At 42.4% G+C, this 19,669-nt stretch overlaps 1 protein-coding gene across 3 annotated transcripts in view; it reads right to left on the bottom strand.

Annotated features, from left to right (window-relative positions):
* LOC100618313 (zinc finger protein 420-like) overlaps nucleotides 1–13,016 on the bottom strand; it is a 53,020-nt gene extending 40,004 nt beyond the window's left edge. For 2 of the 3 annotated variants that reach the window (XM_056820291.1, XM_007490200.3), the window contains exons 1-2: nucleotides 12,826–13,016; nucleotides 9,027–9,149 (exon numbers count right to left, since the gene is read on the bottom strand). In XM_056820291.1, coding sequence (XP_056676269.1) covers nucleotides 9,027–9,149; nucleotides 12,826–13,008 — 306 coding nt within the window. In that variant the 5' untranslated portion in view covers nucleotides 13,009–13,016. Of the gene's footprint in view, nucleotides 1–9,026; nucleotides 9,150–12,498; nucleotides 12,612–12,825 lie in introns of those variants that run through there. The other variant, XM_056820293.1, reaches the window with a different exon arrangement.
* Nucleotides 13,017–19,669: the final 6,653 nt, after the last annotated feature.

Raw genomic sequence — 19,669 nt, 5'->3', positions numbered from 1 at the left:
TACAGCAACTTATGTGAAAAATGATAGTGTTTGTTTGCTATTGTACTTAATTGGGCTATTGAGAATTTTGGGGATATTGATAACTACATATTTGTACTACTGTTCTTTAAAAATGAAAAATGTTACCTGTTCAATTCATTTGCTTTCACGCACAGTGGATCATGGCCAGATATGAAGAGGAAATGGATCTCATTTTTGGTGAGAAACCTTTGTATTCTATATTTTTATAGCTGACACAGTGTGTCAATGATTATAAGCTACATTTTTTAATTTTTTAAAATCTTTTATTAAATTTTTCTTGCATGAGCAATATGCTATTTCAGTTTATTTTTCTCTCCTTCTTATATTTGAAGCACATGTCACCAGTATTAAGATTTTCTTTAACTTTTTGATTTTGCAGTGATAAAGTTTAAAATACATTTGCTATAATGTCAATGCATGCCCCCAAAGCTTGAAACTATAAAAATGATGCCACTAATTATTTTAAAAAATTAATCATGGGACTTTGCTTAATAATTCTGTCTGATTCCAGGACAAGATATACACAAAAGAGCCATCGCATAGGGCCAAAGATAAGCCAATCCAGGACGGATTGATGCACTTCCAAACCAATGCAAAGGTCTTGAACCTAGTGTGAAGACTCTAGGTTGATATGTGTAACACTTGTTACGACATAGGCCTTCCTTGTGTATCCACACTCTTCATGAAAATACTTAGAGATGAGTATCCCAAACCTGGCTCCTATAATCTGGTCCCTTTTCTGTCTTTCATAGTGTGGTAACTTTCTGTAGTCCTGGCTACTGACTGGGTAAATGCATCATTGCTTAGATCATTTTAATTCGGCCCTGATCCAAGGACCTGTTATACATTTATTTTTCTTTTACTTGGAATTTTTACACATAAGACTTTGATAGTCTATATTTTCATCCAGAAATTTTTCTTTTTTATTTGGATTTTTCTGATGTCTTTTTAATCTCTCTTCCCAATTGATTCATATACCTCATAACTCAGCCATGCATCCCTATGTGATCCTGTGTTTTTCAATCACCCTCAAGACGGGGAAATGTAAAAAATATTATTTAAATTGCAAAGTTTAAATTCCTTTTAAAAAGAATTTTAGGTAAAGAAAGATGCTACCTCTCTGAATCCAGAAACTGAACTGTTGAAAAAGACACCATTAAGAAGTCTCCAGACCACAAGCTGCAAGAGAAGATCAAAATTAACCTTGGGGGTGGTTGATTGCACATTTATTTGTATGTATACTTTCATGTCATAAAGGGACTACCCCCTAACTGGCTTTTTGTCAATGCATCTAGAAATTATTGGTTTTGTTCTTTTTTTCTCTTATCCTCAAATTATTGTCATCTTTATATTGATTATGTTTTCATGATCCGTTGGGGAAGTTCTTCTTCCCCAAACGATCAAACGGAGAAATGTGAAAATGGAGATTTGAACCCCAGACTTCAATCCCCAGAAGTCCTTGTTCTAGTTCCCAAGATGCTCTCTAATCTCACTGAGATTTCCACCTGGGCGAGGTCAAAATTTCTATTTAACTGGCTGTAAACGCCTACTGAGCTCTCTTGCTACTTCTGCTTCCAAGCAGATGCGTCTCTCATGATGTAAGTGAAACTGAATGGGCCTTTTTGGCCCTCCTAGGCACATGCTTTCTTACTTGTATTTTCTTAAATTCTTAATCTTTAATAAACCTCTAAAAATATAATACTTCCTTGGCAGAGAAACTAAACTTTACCTGCTACAGTTGAATGTCTTGGAAATAAGTTTTGTTTGATTACTTGTGCCTGTATATGCAGTGTCAAGTACAATGTCTGACACCCAGAAGTCACTTACTAAAATAAACAATTGTTGATTAACTTATAAAGAATGTGAGGCTTTGATATGAAAATCCAGTAGAGAAAACAAAGTTGCCCTTAGAGCACAGAATTCCCCTGTCCATTTTCCCCAGCTATTCATTTCATAGTGTACCAGGAGTGGGGGGAACTGACCTTTGGAGGTGTGAGCTTACTCTAGTAAGTGACTTGAAAACTCTCTTACATAGTGTCAAGTAAGGATACTTGATTTGTTTAGCTAAAAATAGACAAGGGGAGAGTTAATTCTATATTTACAGTTTTATTATTGATACAGTCAATTATGCTGATAGTTTTCCTAATATAAAAATCAGTCTAGCATTCCTGGAATGAGTCCCACTTGGTTATAGTGAATAATTCTTATGAGAAATTACAGTAGTTTCTTTGCTAGTATTTATTATTTAAGGTTTCAGCATTCATAATCATTAAGGAAATTGGTCTATAATTTTATTTCCATTTTTGGTCATTCTAGCTTAAGTATCAATACCATATTAGTGTCATAAAAAGGATTTTGCTGCACTCCTATGCTTATTTTACCAAATACTTTATATATTATTGGGATTAATTGGTTTTTAAATGTTTGATAGAATTCACTTGTGAATCCACCTGTACGTGGAGATTTTTCTTAGAGAGTCCATTGATGGCCTATTCAATTTCTTTTTTTTCCTCAGATAAGATTATTTAAGTATTCTATTTCCTCTTTTATTAATCTAGTAAACTGATATTTTTAAACATTCATCCATTTTACTTAGGTTGTCAGATTATTGTCATATATTGGACAAATACTTCCTAATGATTGCTTCAATTTCTTTTTCATTAGAGATATATTTACCCTTTTCATTTCTGAAGGTGTATTCACCCTATTCATTTTGATACAGGTAACTGGATATTCTTTTATAAACAATGAAACTAACCAATATTCTACTTTTTATTCCCCCTCATAAAACTAACCCTTTGTCTTATTTATTAGTTCAATAGTTCTCTTACTTTTATTTGTGTTACTTTTTCCTTTGTTTTTTTAGAATTTCTAATTTAGTCTTTAATTGGAAATTGCCAATTTGTTTTTTCTAGTGTTTTTTTAAGTTGCAAGTCTAATTCATTGATTACCTCTTTCTTTTTTTTCATTGATATAAGGAGTATAAAATTTTCACTAAATACTGCTTTGGCTGTATCCCATAAATTTTGAGATGTCTCCTCATTGTCATTCTCTTTAGATCAGTAATTGTTTTTAAAATTTGTTCTTTGACCCACTCCTTTTGAAGAATTATTTAGTTGCCAATTAATTTTTTGTCTTTCCATGAATTGTTACTGATTATAATTTTTATTGCATCATCAAGATCTGAACAGAATGTATTTATTATTTCTGCTTTTCTTGAATTTGGTTGTAAAGTTTTTATGCCCTAGAATATGGTCAATTTTCAAATATGTATTGTTCCAATAAAAAGGAGGCATATCCCTTTTTAGTACCATTCAATTTTTTCCAGACCTATTAAATCTCACTTTTCTAGAACTGTATTAACTTCTTTTACATTTTATTTATTTTTAGACTCATTTTGTCCTCAGAGGGGAAGGTGGAGGTCCTCTACTTGTACAGGATTACTATTTCTTCCTTAAACACTTTTGTCTCTCTGTTAAGAATTTAAAGGCTATGATTTTTAGGATCTCTAATTTAGTTTTCATCTGAGGATTTTTAATTTGTTCACTTTCTATTTTTTTAATTTGCAAGCCCAATTCATTGACCTCTGCCCTCCCTAATTTGTTAATATATAAATTCAAGGATATAAATTTCCCCCAAGTACTGCTTTGGCTGCATCCCATAGACTTTGAAATGATGTCTCATCATTGTCTTTTTTTTCAATGAAATTGTTTATATGATTTGTTCTTGAACTGATTTTGAGAATCATATTACTTAATTTCCAATTAATTTTTGATTTGCCTCTCCATGTATCCTTACTACTTATTATTTTGATTACATTGTGATCTGAGTAGCTTGCATTTATTATTTATGCTCTTTTGCACTCGTTTGCAATGTTTTTATGCCCTAATACATGGTCAATCTTTGTGAATGTACCATGTGCTGCTAAAAAGGTGTATTCCTTTTTGTCCCTATATACAAGTATACTAACTCTAATTTTTCTAAGATTTTATTCACTTTTCTTACCTCTTTCTTATTTGTTTTTTGGCTTGATTTATCAAGTTCTGATGGAGGAAAGTTCAGGTCTCCCACTAGTATAGTTTTTCTATTTTATCCTTGAGTACCACTAATTTCTCCTTTAGAAATTTAGATGCTATGCCATTTGATGCACACATGGTGAACACTGATATTTCCTCATTGTCTATACTGCCTTTTATCAGGATGTAATTACCTCCCCTGTCTTTTGACTAGATCTATTTTTACTTTGGCTTTCTCAGATATCATGATTATCCTGCCTTCTTTTTCCTCTGTTGATGCCCAATAGATTTGGCTCAATCCACTTACTTTTACCCTATGTGTGTCTACCTTCCTCATGTGTGTTTGTTGGAGACAGCATATGGTAGGGTTTTGATTTCTAATCCACTCTGCTATTTGCTTGTGTTTTATGGGTGAGTTCATTCCATTCATATTCAGAGTTATGATTACCAGCTGTGTATTTCCCAGCATTTTGATTTTCACTCCTAGTCCTGCCCTTTCTGCTTTTACTATTTCTTTCTACAACAGTGTTTTGTTTCTAATCACTCCCCCTAATTCCCACCTTTATTTTACTTTCCCTTCTACCCCCCCCTCTCTTTTTATACCCCTCTTATTTTCTTTACAGTCCTTTAAAGTCCTTTCTTTTCAGTACTACCCCCCCACACACACCCTCACCTTCCCTTGTATTGCTTCCCTCCCCAACGGTCCTTTTGTTACCCTTCTTCTTCCCTATAGGGCTCAAATCAATTCTCTGCCCCAATGTATTTGATTGTTCTTCCCTCTGAGTCAATTTCAATGCAGGTAAGAATTGAGTATTTCCTATCTCCAACCTCTTTGCCCTTCCAGTGTATTGATGTTCTCCCTGCTCCCTCCAAGTGCTTCTTTGTGACATATAAATTTACCCCCTTTTTGTTTCTTTTCCCATTTCTGTTAGTATTAACCTCTTTTTTTTTAACCCTGTTTGTATATATGTATACATACGTATGTCTATATATATATTTAAGTCTTGGTGTCTTGGCATTTCATCCTATATAGTTTGTCACTGTTCCCTCTAAGTATAATTCTTTTAGCTACCCAGTTGTTGATAATAACTATTATTAAGAGTTGCCAATATCCTCTTTTCTTGTAGGGACACATATCATTTTAAGTTATTGGGTCCCTTAAAAGAAAAATTCACAAGATGGAAAATGTTTCCACAATTCAAGCCTTGCTGTCCCAAAGCCCTCCCTTTCTTCCCAAGAAAGAATCAGCTCAATAGAAGGCACAAGGTCAGCTTGTCCCACCTTCTTCACACACCCTACAGGGAATGCTGACACCATACTTTATGGGAATACTGAGAACAGAGAATTTCTGAAAACAGGAGCCATGTCAGCCTTGGCATCTCTCATAGCTCAACAGGTTACACTATAATCGCTCACCACAACTTGTGTGGCCATTCCCAAAATACTGAATGTTCCTCCATTTCCAATTCTCTGCTACCACAAAAAGATCTTCTATGTATCTTTTTATAAATAGGTTCTTTACCCCTGTTGGGGATCTTTCTAGGATACATGCTGTGAATTTCAAAACTACTCAACCCTATTCAGACCATTCTTTAGAAGATGGGATTTAGCTATTTCCTGATCAATAACAATAGAGATACTTGGAATGACAGAATCAGGTCTTGGAAACTACAATCTCCACCCTACTCAGGGTAACAAGATTAGGAAGGGTTGCAGCAAAACTCAAGATTTAATTATTTGAGAATATGGCCTTCAACAGACATGTGCAAAAAGGACAGACCTCTGAGTGGTCCTAGGTCAAGCTAGAGCCACCATCGGCACATGTGAGAGACAGGAAGTGAGGTAGAAGACAGCTCAGGAGTGCTCGGGACTTCCTACGTGGAGGAGAGGTGGTGGTTGGAGCCTGGTGCTTGATGGGGAGGAGCCCTGAGACTGTTTCTCCATTTTTGGTCACGTGAGTGATAGGGACTGATCTCTTTCTTTGCCTCGGCTATCCAGGGCCTTGGGCCCAAATTTGGCTCAGCCCAAGCAGAGTGGGTATTTGAGCCCTATTTCCTTCACTCCCTTTTCCCTCTCTCTCTCTCCCTCTAATACTTTTCTTCCTCCTGTTTGTAATTAAAACACAATAAAAAAGGTTGACAGCTGGCTTGAGTTTTCATTTAGGAACTACATAGCTGAATTCCTTGGCGACCTTAAATTAATATATATCAGTCTTTTAAAGTGATTTCCATATCACAATGCCTAGATCAAAGGGTATGCATAGTTTGAAATCCTTTTGGGCAAAGTTCCAGATGATCCCCCAAATGGTCAATCAATGGAAGACAACTCCACCAACAATGCATGAGTGTCCCAGCTTTCACACATCTCTGAAGTGATCATGTCCTTTTTCTGGCACAATGGCCAAATTGTCAGGTGTGAGAAAGTGCCTAAGAGGTATTTTACTTTGTAGTTCAAGGACACAAATGCTTATTCAAACTAAAGATAGAGGCAATTAACGAAAAAAGGGAAAAGTTTCACTACTCCTGTGAACTTTAGATTACTCCACCAAACTTTGTCTAACAAAAGCAGGAATGTCTATACCCATATTTAAGGATTAAGTATTTAGGAGGATGGCCTATGACAGACATGTGCTAGCAAATGACAAATCAGAAACAATTGACAGACCCCTGGGCTGTCCTAAGTCAAGCTTAAGCTGCCATTGGTACATGTGAGACGCAGGAAAGTGATGTAAAAACCATTTATATATTTTGGGTCACTTCCTCTCTCTGGCCTCTTTCTGTGGAGAGATGGCTCTGGCAGCAGCCTGCTGAGCGTTTCAGCTTCTTGGTGTGGTGGCAACTATTTTCCGGATTTTGGTGGTGAGTTTTCCTTCATACTATACTGGAAGAAGCTTAGTAACCTAGTTCAGGTGAGGCATCTTCACTGAGCTCTCTCAGAGTTTAGGCTGATTCTTTTCTCCTTTACCTTCCAAACACTATACTCTTAGAAAAGCCTCTAATTTTCTTCAAAGACCTTGTGGTAGAGGTCTTTGAACTCCCTTTAGCACAGTCCAGGCGGGAGAAATCCTATACCCTCTTTCTCTCCCTTCCACTTAATTCCTTTCCCTCTATGTTAATTAAAATCACCATAAATTTCCAAATTGACTTGGGTATTTTATTTAGGATTTTCTCTGGTGACCAAATTAATTTAGATTAGGTCACAACCCTAAAATTATCTTTATGCTTCAAACAGTAAAAATTCGGCACAGAACTTTAACCTGTTTGCCTCAGTTTCCTCAATTGTGAAAGGACGAGAGGAATATTTACCCCAGAGTGTTATTACACAGATTTCTGAAAGCCTTTTAGGAGGACACAAAGCACTCCAATCTGTATCCCATTCTTTGCCACTGAGCAGGATGCCTTTGTGACAAGACCAGAATGTTCCCCTCAAGACTTCCCTAACCCTATTTATACAGAAAACTTCCAGGCCTTCCAGAAACTCGACCATTTCTCTGCAGCCTGTCCAACAAGGGAAGGACTAGACCTGTGAGGAATTATATTGAACAGAGAAGGAATGTACCCAGCTGCTGGCTCTGGTACAAACAGCTCTGTTCAAGAATACATAAAGCTACTCTTCTGAGAAAAAGACCCCATTTCTGTGTGAGAGCCCTTCCTGAGATCACCCCAAACTGCTCCAACTCTCTCTGAGTCAGGGAGCTCAACAGCAGAGGGTCAGAGAAAGGGTCTGTGCCAGCTGTGAATCTTAAAACTGCTTAAACTCTATCTTAAAACATTTGGTTAAGGTTATCCCCCATTTAAACAATGGAGGTACTTGATCAGGAATGTATTCAGAACTTTAAAAATACTCCACCCATATTTAGGGATACCTTAGGGGAAGATAAAGTTGTAAAACTCCTTACTGAACAATGAAAAGGTCCCCAACCCATACTTATAGTGAGGCCAGTACTTATGAAGGTCAAATTAATCACTAAAAGATCAGGCAAATTGCAAGGGACAAGTTTAGCAAAGAGGTGTGAAGTACTCAGAAGATATAATCTACCCAGAGAAGATGAGAACTAAAAACTAAGAATGGGCAGCCCTAGGAAAAGCATCTACTCTGATTGGTAGATGAGAAAATTTAGGGGAGGTGACATAAGAGAAAATTCTCTTTAAAAGGAGGTCAGAGGACTTCCGGTCAAGATGGCGGCTTAGAGAAAGCTAAAGTTCAGATCTCCCGAAACCCTTCCCTACTGAACTCAAACTATATGCTCCTAAGGCACCAAAATTCAAACAAACAACAGCATAGACCCCGGGAATCCTGCTCCTGGACCTGGACCTAGATCAAAAGGTACAGCCCCCCCCCAAATGCCAGAACACGAGATCACTCGGACCTAAGGGGTAGGCAGAAGGAAGGTCCCAGGACCCATCCCCCCAACCCAAAGCGCCGAGTCTGAGGCAGCAGAGGCAACCTCAGAGCCTCACGGCTCTGAGTGGGAAAGAGGAAGGAGCCGGAAAGAACTGGGAAGACTCAAGGACTTGAGGCAGAAGCAAGTGAGCAGCTCCAGGGGACAATATTGTCCCTGAGGATGGCACAGACCAGGGGATACCTTCAGGCTTGGCTCCAAACCAGACTCAAGAGGGAAAAGGTGAAAAGAAGCAGAGGAAGAACATGTGAGTGTCTCCAGGCAAGCAGAGAGAGCAAAGACAGGATGCCTATACAGGGAAGGAGGAATCAGTGATCATCCTCAGCACTCACTTGTACCCAGGGAGAAATCTGATATAGGAGTCAGAGCCTGGGGAGAGCTCTTAGGGTCTGTGCTGCCCAAGGGACAAGGAATCATTTCTAAAGCTAAGAAAAGAGGTGGGAAGGGCTGTTCCTCCTGCCTGGGATGTGGGGACAGAAATGGCCCAGCAGGAAGGAGGGAACAGCTTCCCAGTCTATCATGTGTCAGAGCCAGGGAAGGGCCTCCCTGGCTGAGGGGGATCCCATCTGGGGCTGGAATGCACTGACCTGGGCTGGGAGTCTGTCTCTCTCCAAGGCCATCCCTGAGACTCCAGGCTCCCTGTAGAGGCAGCAAAGTAGCCCCAGTGAGTCCATCTGGTGAAGCTCCTCCATCTTTTCCTGACCTTGTCTCTGTAAGGGTTAAATTGGAAGTTTTGACAAAATAAGAGAGTAGCTTTTAATCATTTAAATTTTAATGAGAATATGGTAGAATTGTAAATTAATATTATCCATTTAAGCCAGAGGAAAACTTCTAACAGCTTTTAACATTTACCAATTTAGATTAATTAAGAGATAGTAAAACAATAGAGTAAAATGAATATAGTAGAGAAATATAGGAAAGAGATAGAGAAAGAATATTTCCTAATGTCTATACTAGTTATCCTATAACTACCTAAAACTGCCTATATCTACTGCTAATAACAATCACCCCACAAAGTTCCAACCCAACACACAGCAGCAAACTTCCCCCAAAACTGACAGACCAACCAATTGATGCTAGCCCCCTTTAATAACCTTTTCCTACATCACTTCCTGTCTCTATGATTCCTCCTGCCTGTCTCTATGGTTCCTACTTCCTATCAATGTGAGAAACTTAATCCTTACACATCTCTATGGTAAAAGGACTTCAAGGTCCTCTGTTAAATTAAAAAAGGAATAAAAAAATTCCTTTTTACATCTCCTAACTCGGGGTCCTTCCCCCACCCACCTTCCCCCCACTTCATGGTCCCCTGAATGGAGCTCTAGCATAAGCTCTTCTCACCAGGCCTCCCATGGCCCAGGAAATGTCTGTCTTTTCTGACCTTCTGAGCAGCAGGAGCTGGCCTGGAGCCCACCTCCCAGGGCACTCCCTCCCCTCTTTCTCCCAGTGAAAGAAAGCCCATTTTCCTCACTGCCTTTGGGCTCACTCTCTGGGCCAACTGCTCTTGGTTAGACCTGAGAAGAAACCTGCCCTGATCTCTCTCTCAGCTCAGGATCTGGCTCAGCCCCATCCGTCCTAGGGCCAGGCCCTGGGCCTCTGCACCCTGAGCTGGAGAGTGAGAAGGGTCCCAGAGGGCAGAGGTTTTCCCTTCACTTCCCGGGCCCACAGCTGCCCCACAGGGATCTACACAGGGTGAGGAGCCACAGGAGTCACCAAAGACAGGCCTGCCCTAAGGGGAGAGCCTGCTATCAGCAAAGGGGGGAGGGGGGAGCAGCTTGGTAAGAGAAGGGGGTCCAAAGGGCAAATAAGCCCCTCCCTCTGTTCCTATTCTTCTGCCCCCTCCCTTCTCCCAACCTCTAAGACCCCCTAAGAGGCAGCAGGGGTTTGGGATCCCACATGGGATAGGCCCAGGCAGAGCCTAAAAGCCCCTGGCAAGGAAGGGGTCTGAGGGCTCTGCCAGAAGGGGGAGCAGGGAAGCCTGGGGAAGGGGACCCCAGGGAGGAGCTAGGAATGCACACAGTCCATCTAAGGTCCTGGCAAGGAGGGCAGGGACCCTGGGGAGACTCAAGTGTTCCTGGGAGCGGCTGAGCCTGGGGAAACAGGATAAAGGGGTCCTGGGGTCTCCCTTGGAGTTGGTGAGGGCACCTGGGACCCTCTGGCATAGCTGAAGCTAGGAACCACTTAAGGGAACTGGAGGCAGGGATCCAAAGGCCTGAGCCCTGATGGTGAGCAACCCAAGGAACTGAGGAGCTTTGGCTCCTGAGGAGCCCGGGGGCAGGGTGGCAGAGTTCAGGGATCCTCACAGAGGGTTGGGAGTGACTGCAGCACAGAGGAACCTCCAAAAAGGAGCTGAGGGTCAGTACAGCTATGTTAGGAATACCTGGGCACCTGAATGGCTCCACTCTTCCTCTAGACCCCTCCCCAACCTCTAGACTCCACCAAGGGTTTAAATTCCCCCTGGGTCATTCCCCAACCATGCTGCCCAGGAGAGAGCCCTCCCCCCCCCCCCCCATCCATCCTCTCCTCTCCCCCACCATCCTAGGGACCTTCCCCCTGCCCAGTTCTACCCCCCAGACAGCCTAGATACAGCCTAAGGGAGGGAGGTGGGGGCAACACAGAGCACCTGAGGGACAGCAGGCCCCCATGGAAGTGGGTAGGGGAGGTTAGGAAATGTGAGAACACCAAAGATTTGAGCCATGTCAGGAGACTCAGGCAGGTGAACTGGGTCAGTGCAGGTAGGGAGAGAGAGAGAACCAAGAACAGGGCCTGGATGTGGCCAAGAGGCCAAGGTAGGTTGAATCTGACAAGCAACTGGCCCAAAGCTAAAGCCCTGATCTCAAGGGAAGGGAGGAGCTGCAGGTGGACCACCTGGTCTCTCCAATCCCAAAAGCCTTCTAGAGGCCCCCTTGGGCTGGGGGTTGGTTAACGGGTCCCTCCAGAGCTCTAGGGGGGGCCCAGCCAGTCTCCAGGGGGAGATCCTGCAGCCAGGAAGCCTTTCTAGAGGCTAGGCTCTGGGCTCAGAGACAAAAGGGGGTACAAGGAGTGTGAGGCCAGACTGGAACCCAGGCCCTCCCCATGCAGGCTTAGCACTCTCCCTGGGGCTCCCCAGCGGCCCAGGTGGGGCTCCCATTCTCAGAAGGCAGTCCTTCCTGTGAGGAAAGTCCTCCTCCTCCTCCCTCAGCCCGACTGCAGGGCCTTCCTGGGGCTCTGCTGGCCTCCTGGGCTCTCTTCCCCCTTCCTGCCAGCCTCCATTGAGCCCCTCAGGTGACTTAACTCCAGCCCAGCCTCCCCCCATCAAATCCCCTATGATGCTCTTTGGCACTCCCAGGCCTGATGGCCCCATCCCCCTCCTCCCTGCCAACCCCTCTGCCCTGGGACACATCAGCCTCCTGGGATAGTCCCGGAACAGCACCTCCTGCTCCTGGCCAGGAGCCCCTTCTCTGGCTATCCCCCATTGGCGGCTCACAGGCTCTCCATCCCCAGCTTCCCTACAGTCCAAAGACAATCTCGCCTCCTCCAGGAAGCCCTCCGGAACTCCTCTTCACTCTTCGCCCTCTTTCTGCTCATTATTGCAAGTTTAGCCAGAACAGAGCCTGCTTGGGGTGAAGCTGAGGCTGCCCAAGGGGCGGGGGAGCAGGAGCTCGGGGGTCCGGGGCCGAGGCTGGGAGGCAGGATTCCAGGGTAAAACTACATTCGGTACTGCCTCCCCCTCCCCAGGCACCCCCTCCCCCCGTAGGACGTTTTAGCAGGAAAGAAGACCCCGAAGAGGAAGCCGAAGACCACGGCCGACCCCAGCCAGGCGCCAGAGCAGCCCCGGAATACATTATACCCCGCACCCAGGCGCTGACCTTCCTGCTCCGCTCAGGACCCAGGCAGCCCCGCCCAGCTGCAAAGTACCAGGACGTGGAGGAAGGGGAGGGGCTCCTGGCTTTGGGGGGGATCCAGGAATTGGGCTCCAGGAGGCACAGGCGGGAGGTGTCTGCCCCCGAGGGACTCGTAAAAGGGAGGATTCGAACTCGGTCCTGCTCTCCCCGCCCGCCCTCCCCCAGGCTCCTTTACCTCTGGCCTCTCCCTGCTCGGGCCCCCTCTTTCCCGCTGTCCCAGCCACCACTTCATAATTACCCAGGCTGCAGGCGCGGGGCGGAGGGAGTTTTACGTCCGGCTACGGAGCCGCGGCGGGAATACCTTTGGCGGGGGAGGGATGGGGGGGGACGACTAGGTACGACCTTAACTTCCGGTTTCCCGGAGGCCTCTGCGCAGCCTTGGGGTTGCGCTACCCTTCTCCCCTCCTACCGAGCCTGCCTTTCGAAATCCCAGTGAGAGCCCCGCCCCCGCCCCTCTATGGCGGGTCAGAGGCCCTCCACTCCCTGTGCTTGGCTGTCTCACTTTAGGGCACTCCGGACTCCTCGCTTTCGTGAAGACAGAAAAGGCTGCCGGGGCCTCAGGCGTCCCCAGTTCCCAGCTCTTCTCTCTCCTAACACAGCTCGGGGCCCTGCGCTTTCCTCGCGGTCTCTGCATTCGAGCTTTGTCCGAGGCAGGAAGGGGGCGCGAGGGCACCGCGCGGGGCATTCTGGGTAGCAGACCGATCTCCAGGTGGGCTCTCGTGCTCCGATGGGGACTTTCTCTGGCGCTGCTTCCCGAAGCCAGTCAGGAAGACGCCGGAAGGAGGCCCGAAGGGAGTTCCTGGTCCGGTCCGGCCAGATCCGGGCCTTTTCCGGTGTCGGGCTCCCTTTCTCCACAGCCTGTCAAGGAAGCCCCCTTCTGCCCAGCCTCGGTCAGTGAGGTCTCTGCGAGGCTTCCTGGAGCCTCTCCCCGACCATCACGCGGTTTCCTTCTTCCCGGCATCCTCCTCGCTTCCCTGCTTTCTCTCCTCCTTTCCCGCAGCCTCCTCCGGCTTCACCTTCCGCCGCATGTCCTCCCTCTTCTCGGCAGCCCTTTTTCCCCTTTCTCAGGCTCCCGCCTTCGCTCGTCCCCTTCTCGGCGTTTTCCCTGCCCCCCCTCCCCATCTCCCTCCGCCCCCTGCTCGCTCCTCGAACTCTGCCTCCTCGGACCCGGCACTGGGGGTCCAGGGGGAGAGGAGGGAAGGGGGGGGGGGTGCGGCCGCGGCCTCCACTTAGGCTGTGGAGAGAAGTTCTCAGAGCCTGAGCCGGGAGCACAGAAAGAAGAGGGAGAACAGGCCAAGCCCCAGGCCGCGAGCAGCAGCGGGCAGCGACAGAGAAGGGCTCAGGGCGCCCGGGCAGCTCCTGGTGTCCAGTTCCACAGATAGACTGGGTCGGAGCCGAGGCCACAGCCTGCGCCCTCACCGGGGGCACCGAGGGGGCGCTCAGCTGGGCCCTCGGTACGCTGCTTTCCAAAGGTAAGCCGCCCCCGCGGCCTCCGCGCCATCTCCTGGGACCCTGAGCCGCAGTGCAGAGGGCCGGGCTGGAAGAATGAGCTGCTGGGCCGCCGCTGGGGAGAGAGGCAGGGGGAGGGAGCAGGGAAAATTGCTCCTCCTCCTGGCCAGGAGTTTGACGGCCACGTGAGCTGGCCACAGCCTCAGCCCCTGCTGCTCGGAGCTCGAGAACTGCCGCCTCGTTTGAGGGGCCACAGTGAACAGGGGATCTCCAAGCGTATTTTTCGTGGCCTTCAGGGCCAGGGAGCCCCGGGGAGGGGGGTGAGGGTTGGAGGCTTGCAGGGAATTAGAAGGAAGAGTTAGCCCCCCCCCCCACCGCCCCCCTGGACTCTGGAAAATAATCTAATTTGGGGAAAGTTTGAAGGTAACTAGAAAAGGAAATGGCCGACAACGAGATGCATAGAGAGGGTCCTGGAGACACCTGATGTGGTCTTGGACAGACTTCCGGAAATAGCTGAGGCCACAAGATCCTGCTGTGCTCCTGAAGAATCCGATCCTACTGAAATACTGAATAGCAGCTGCCTCGAGGATCACATGGAAGCTTCTCTGCTTATCTTGTCTTTAAACAGCTTTTGAGTATTGTTTAATCGACACTCTTGAGTTCCAGATTCTCTTTCTCCAACTCCTTCCCCAGCCACCGACGGGTCAGAAAATCTATCAGTTCCGTGTGTGAAATCAAATGCAACATATTTCAATATTATTCATATCAGCAAAAGCAAACCAAAAATGGGAGAAAATTCTCCTTTGACTTGCACTCCGAGCTCAGCAGTTCTCCCTGCAGCTGGACAGCTTTGGCCCCAGGAGTCCTTTGGAATTCTCTTGCCTCCCTGTTTAGCCCTCAGTCAACAAGTTCTTCCCCAGTTTTTCATCATTACAGCATTGTTACTACTGTGCACAGTGATAGCCTGATTCTTCTCCCTTCGTTGTACCTCACTTCATGGAAGTCTTGCCAGGTTTCTTTCCTGAAAACACCTTTGTGATTTCTTATAAAACACAGTAATCCATCAGTGTCATATGCAAGTTGTTCAGCCCCTCCAGATTGATGAACATCCTTTCAATGAGAAGGGTAGGAAAAGAATGATGGATAGAAGGAAGAGTAGATCAGGGGAGGCCATGGTCAGAAGTAAAATACTTTTCAGGAGGGACATCAAAGAAGAGAGGAAAACAAACAGCACATCATCACAATTGTGTATTAGAATGGGATGAACTCACTCCTGTAAGGATGATATTCATTAGGTTAGTGATAAGAAATAAAGTGGCTGGTTGAGAAAGAACTGAAGTTTGAAGCAGAGTTGAGAGAGTGTTAATTTCAACTGCTGCCAGTTATAAGTTTTTTCTGTGTCAATTACTCTCTTTGGCCATTGGCAGATACTCAGAGACTCTCAGGACTGGAGGAGGGAACATCTTTCCTCTCTCTGTCTGAGGGAAAGATCTGAAGGAGCTCAGGGTTTTCTTTTTCCAACTTGGGAAACACTATTGAACATCTATTGTGTTTTTTATAAATTGATTTATATCTGAGAAGACCAAAGAAAAACCTGGTCTTTGGTTGGGAATCTGAGTCTGTTAAGGCTCAGAGACCTTACTTGATTCTTGTTGAGATTAAACCAGCTAGCCTTTGCTATTTTATCATTTGAAGGTGAAGTTAAGATTTATAAGGATAATAGCAGTAGTTTTTATTTAGATAGTATAAGTTTGGGTTCGTCAGATCAGGGAGGATTAGTGTAGCCTGTGAAACACAGGAGAAGTGGTTCCTTGTGGAACCTGGGAGTTTATTTGGGTGGATTTAGAATCCCTTAGAATTATAAATCCTTAATTTATCCTTGTAGATTTCAATAAATATTTTATTTTTATAATAAGAGTCTCTTTAGCATCCTTGCGCCTGACCCTGAGGAGAAGTTCACATTTGAGCTTTACTTCATCACTGAGGATACTTTTGATTACCTCTATCAAAAGTATCTGAACAGTTTGAACCTGATTGGCGAGTAAAACAGTTTCGATCCTGTATTGATACAGTTTTTCCATCTAAATATTTTATTTTATAACTTGCCAAATTTTATTTTGACACCTATAGAATGAAAATAGCAAAGTGGATTCAAAACCAGAACTTAACAATATGTTGCTTGTAAGAAACACAAAATGCTGAGATATACACACAAAATAAAGATAGAGGTAAAGCAGAAACTAGTAGGCTTCAGTTGAAGCAAAGACAAAAAGCAGAAGTAGCCATTATGATTTCAAACAAAGAAAAAGAAAAAATAGATCTAATTAAAAATCAAAAGGAAGAAAAATACATTTTCCTATAGACAATGAAGTAATCATAATACCAAATACACATGAACCATAGAGCATAAATAAATTAAATGAATTCAAGGATAAGTTAAATGAGTTACAGGAAGAAAAATAAAACTATATTAGTCGGGGACCTCAACTTTCCTATCTCAGAACTAAAGTCTAACCAAAACTAAACAAGAAAGTTAAGGAAATTAATAGAATTTTTAAAAAGCTAGATATAAAACACCTCTGGGAAAAACTGAGTGGGAATAGAAAGGAATATACCTTTTTCTCAGCAATAGATAGCGTATATTGACCAAGTATTAGGGAATAAAAGCTTTCATAACTAAATGCAGAAAAGCAGAAATATTAAATTCATTCTTTTCAGATCATAATGCAACAAAATTAGAATTCAATAAAAGACCCAGGAAGCATAGATAAAAATTTATTTGGAAACAAAATAATCTAATCTTAAAGAATGAATGAATCAAAATAAATAATAGAAACAATGGATAATTCTGTTAAGGAGAATGATGACAATGAGAAAATGTTTGAAAATATGTAGAATGTAGCCAGAGTAGTACTTGCAGGAAATTTTATATCACTAAATGCTTGTTATCAGTAAAATGGAGAAAGAGCCAAATAGTGAATTGGGTAAGCAAGTTAAAAAACAAAACAAAACTAGGAAAAGGAGAAATTAAATTCCTCAATGAGGCCCCAAACTGAGAATCCTGTAAATCAAATTACAAATGAATAAATCTGATAGTAGGAAAATGATTGAACTAAATAAAACTAGCATCACATTTTGTGGAAGATGAAAACAATGAAATAGAAAAACCATTGCTTAATTTGATTTTCATAAAAGAAATGAAACCAAATGACTAGTATTAAAAGTTAAATGGGTTAACACCACTATTGGAGGTAAAATTAAAGCAATTATTAGAAGCTATTTTAACTAAAGATATGCCAGTAAAACTGGAATTCTAAGTGAACTAGATGGATATTCTTTAAAAAAAAGGTATAAAAGGCCTAGATTATCAGAAGAAGAAATGGAGTACTCAAATAATCCTATCTTAGAAAAAGAAATCAAATAAGCCATCAATGAACTCTCCAAGAAAAATTCTCAAGACCAGATGGATTCATGGTTGAATTTCTTACAAACATTTAAAGAACAATTAAGATCTATAAAATACAAATTATCATTAACAGATAAAAGGGTCCTACCAAAATTCTTTTTATCATACAAATATGATACTGATTCCTATACCAGGAAAAGCAAAAATAGAACAATAAAACTATAGATAAGTTGCCCTAATAAATAGTGCTGAAATTTTTAAAGAAAATAATTGGAAGACTATTAGAGCAATATGTCATACATACATACGACCAGGTGAGTTAATGCCAGGAATGTAGAGTTGGTTCAATATTAGGAAAAGGTAACATAGCTGACTTTATTAATTACATAAACAAAAAATGACAATAGGATTATCTCAAATGCAGAAGAAACTTTTGACAACCCACAGCACTCATTTCTATTTAAAACACTAGAAAACAGGAAGAAGTGGAGCTTTCTTTAAAATACTATCTATCAAAATACATCAGCAAATATATGGAGACAAGTTAGAAGCTTTCATGGATGAAGCAAGGATGACCTTTAGCTGCACTGCTATTCAATAGTTCACTAGAAATGCAAGATATAACAATAAAAGAAGAAAAAGATTTTGAAGGATCAAGAATAGGTGATAAAGAAAGAAGATAATAAGCTATCACTCTTTGTGGATGATGTAATGCTGTACTTAGAGAATCCTAGGGAATGAACTAAAAAATAATAGAAATAAGAATATCAGCTCAGTTTGAAGATATAAAATAAACCTACATAAATCATCAATACTTCTATATTTTACCAACAAAGCCCCCCAGCAAGAGTTAGAAAGAGAAAATCCATTTAAAATAACTTATAGACATGTTAACCAACCAAGTGAAACCCAGGAACTATATGAACACAATTATAATACACATTTCTTAGAAAAAAAAGTGAAAGGTAAACAATTGGAAAAATGTTAATTATTCATGGGTAGACTGAGCCAAATCAAAAAAAATGACAATTCCACCTTAATTTACTTATTCAGTGCTATACCAATAAAACTACAAAATAATTCTTTTATACATCTAGAAAAAATAACAAAAATCACCTGGAAGGATAAAAGGTCAAGAACAACAAGAGATTCAGTGAAAGCAAATGTGAAGGAAAGTGACCTAGTGTCAAATATGTATCAAATATGAAATGGTATTACAAAGCAATCTGGGACTGGCTAAAAATGGAGGGCTCAATCACTGGGAAAGATTAGTACATAATACATAGTAGCATATAGCCAAGGTTATATATATGTTAAATTTATGGTTGGACTGAATTTTTAATTGGTCACCAGGGATTTAATTTCTAAATCCCAAAAATGAATAACTAAAATAAAATGGATTTTATAGTAATTTATTTTTACAATAGAGGGAAGATATTAAGGAAGAGAGAAAAGGGGAGAGAGAGTTATAGCTTCCTCTGAGCCAGGTAGAAATTCTAAGGGCCTTAGTCTCAATACTCAGGTAAGGCTCATGTCTCCAGAGAGGGCAAGGAAGGAAATCAGCCTTTATACTCACCACATTGTCAGTTAAATCAACAGATTCTTTTATAAGCCTCAACTCTAGCAGACTCCACACCAAGTGTGTCTCTTTCAAACTCCAAGTGACCCTCTTCACTCCAAGGATCTCTCTTCACTCCAACTGACTCCCTTTAAGTATCTCTCTGTGTGTCTCTGTTTCCCACTTTTAAAGACCTTTTTCTCCTGTCACTTCCCCTAAATTTTTACATTTACCAAATACAGCCAATGCTCCATTCCAGGACTGTCCACTCTTTCATAGGTGGGTCACAGACCTCCCACTCAGTGTATGAAATGGGTGTTCACACTTTTGTGGTTAAAATCCAAAATGGGTAGACCTCCATAATCAACTTTTAAGTACTGTGCTTTACACTTTAGGGATTAAAATCTAAAATTAGTCAGGGTATTACAATTTAATCTTCACAATCCAGGAAAAGCTAAGTACCTTCATTGTTACAATCAGGAGAGAGCCAAATTCAATCTTCACAGTAACCTAATGTTTGAGCAATGTAAAGATCATGCCTTTAGGAAAATAACTCTATTTGATAGAAATTGCTTGGAATGGTGGAAAGCAATTTGACAGAAACTGGGTACAAACACATATCCTAAATCAAGATAATGTGAAAATGGTTATGAGAGTTAGAAATAAAGGGTGATACCATAAGCAAATTAGTAGAGCAAAGGATATTTTAACTGTCACATTGATGGATAAAGAAAAATTTTTTTTGAAAAAACAAGATTTAAAAGACATTATGGGTTATAAAAAAGGATAATTTGATTACATTAAATGAAAAGGTTTTGCATAAGCAAAACCAGTATAACCAAGATGAGAAGGAAAACAAAGCTGGGGAAATGTTTTACAGTTTCTATTACAAAGGCATCATATTTCAATTATATAGAGAATGAAGCCAAATTT

The sequence above is a fragment of the Monodelphis domestica genome, chromosome 3 (genome assembly GCF_027887165.1).
Source record: "Monodelphis domestica isolate mMonDom1 chromosome 3, mMonDom1.pri, whole genome shotgun sequence".
NCBI lineage: Eukaryota > Metazoa > Chordata > Mammalia > Didelphimorphia > Didelphidae > Monodelphis > Monodelphis domestica.
The sequence above is the reverse complement of the archived record's forward strand: the minus strand, read 5'-3'. Positions and strand labels throughout refer to the sequence as shown.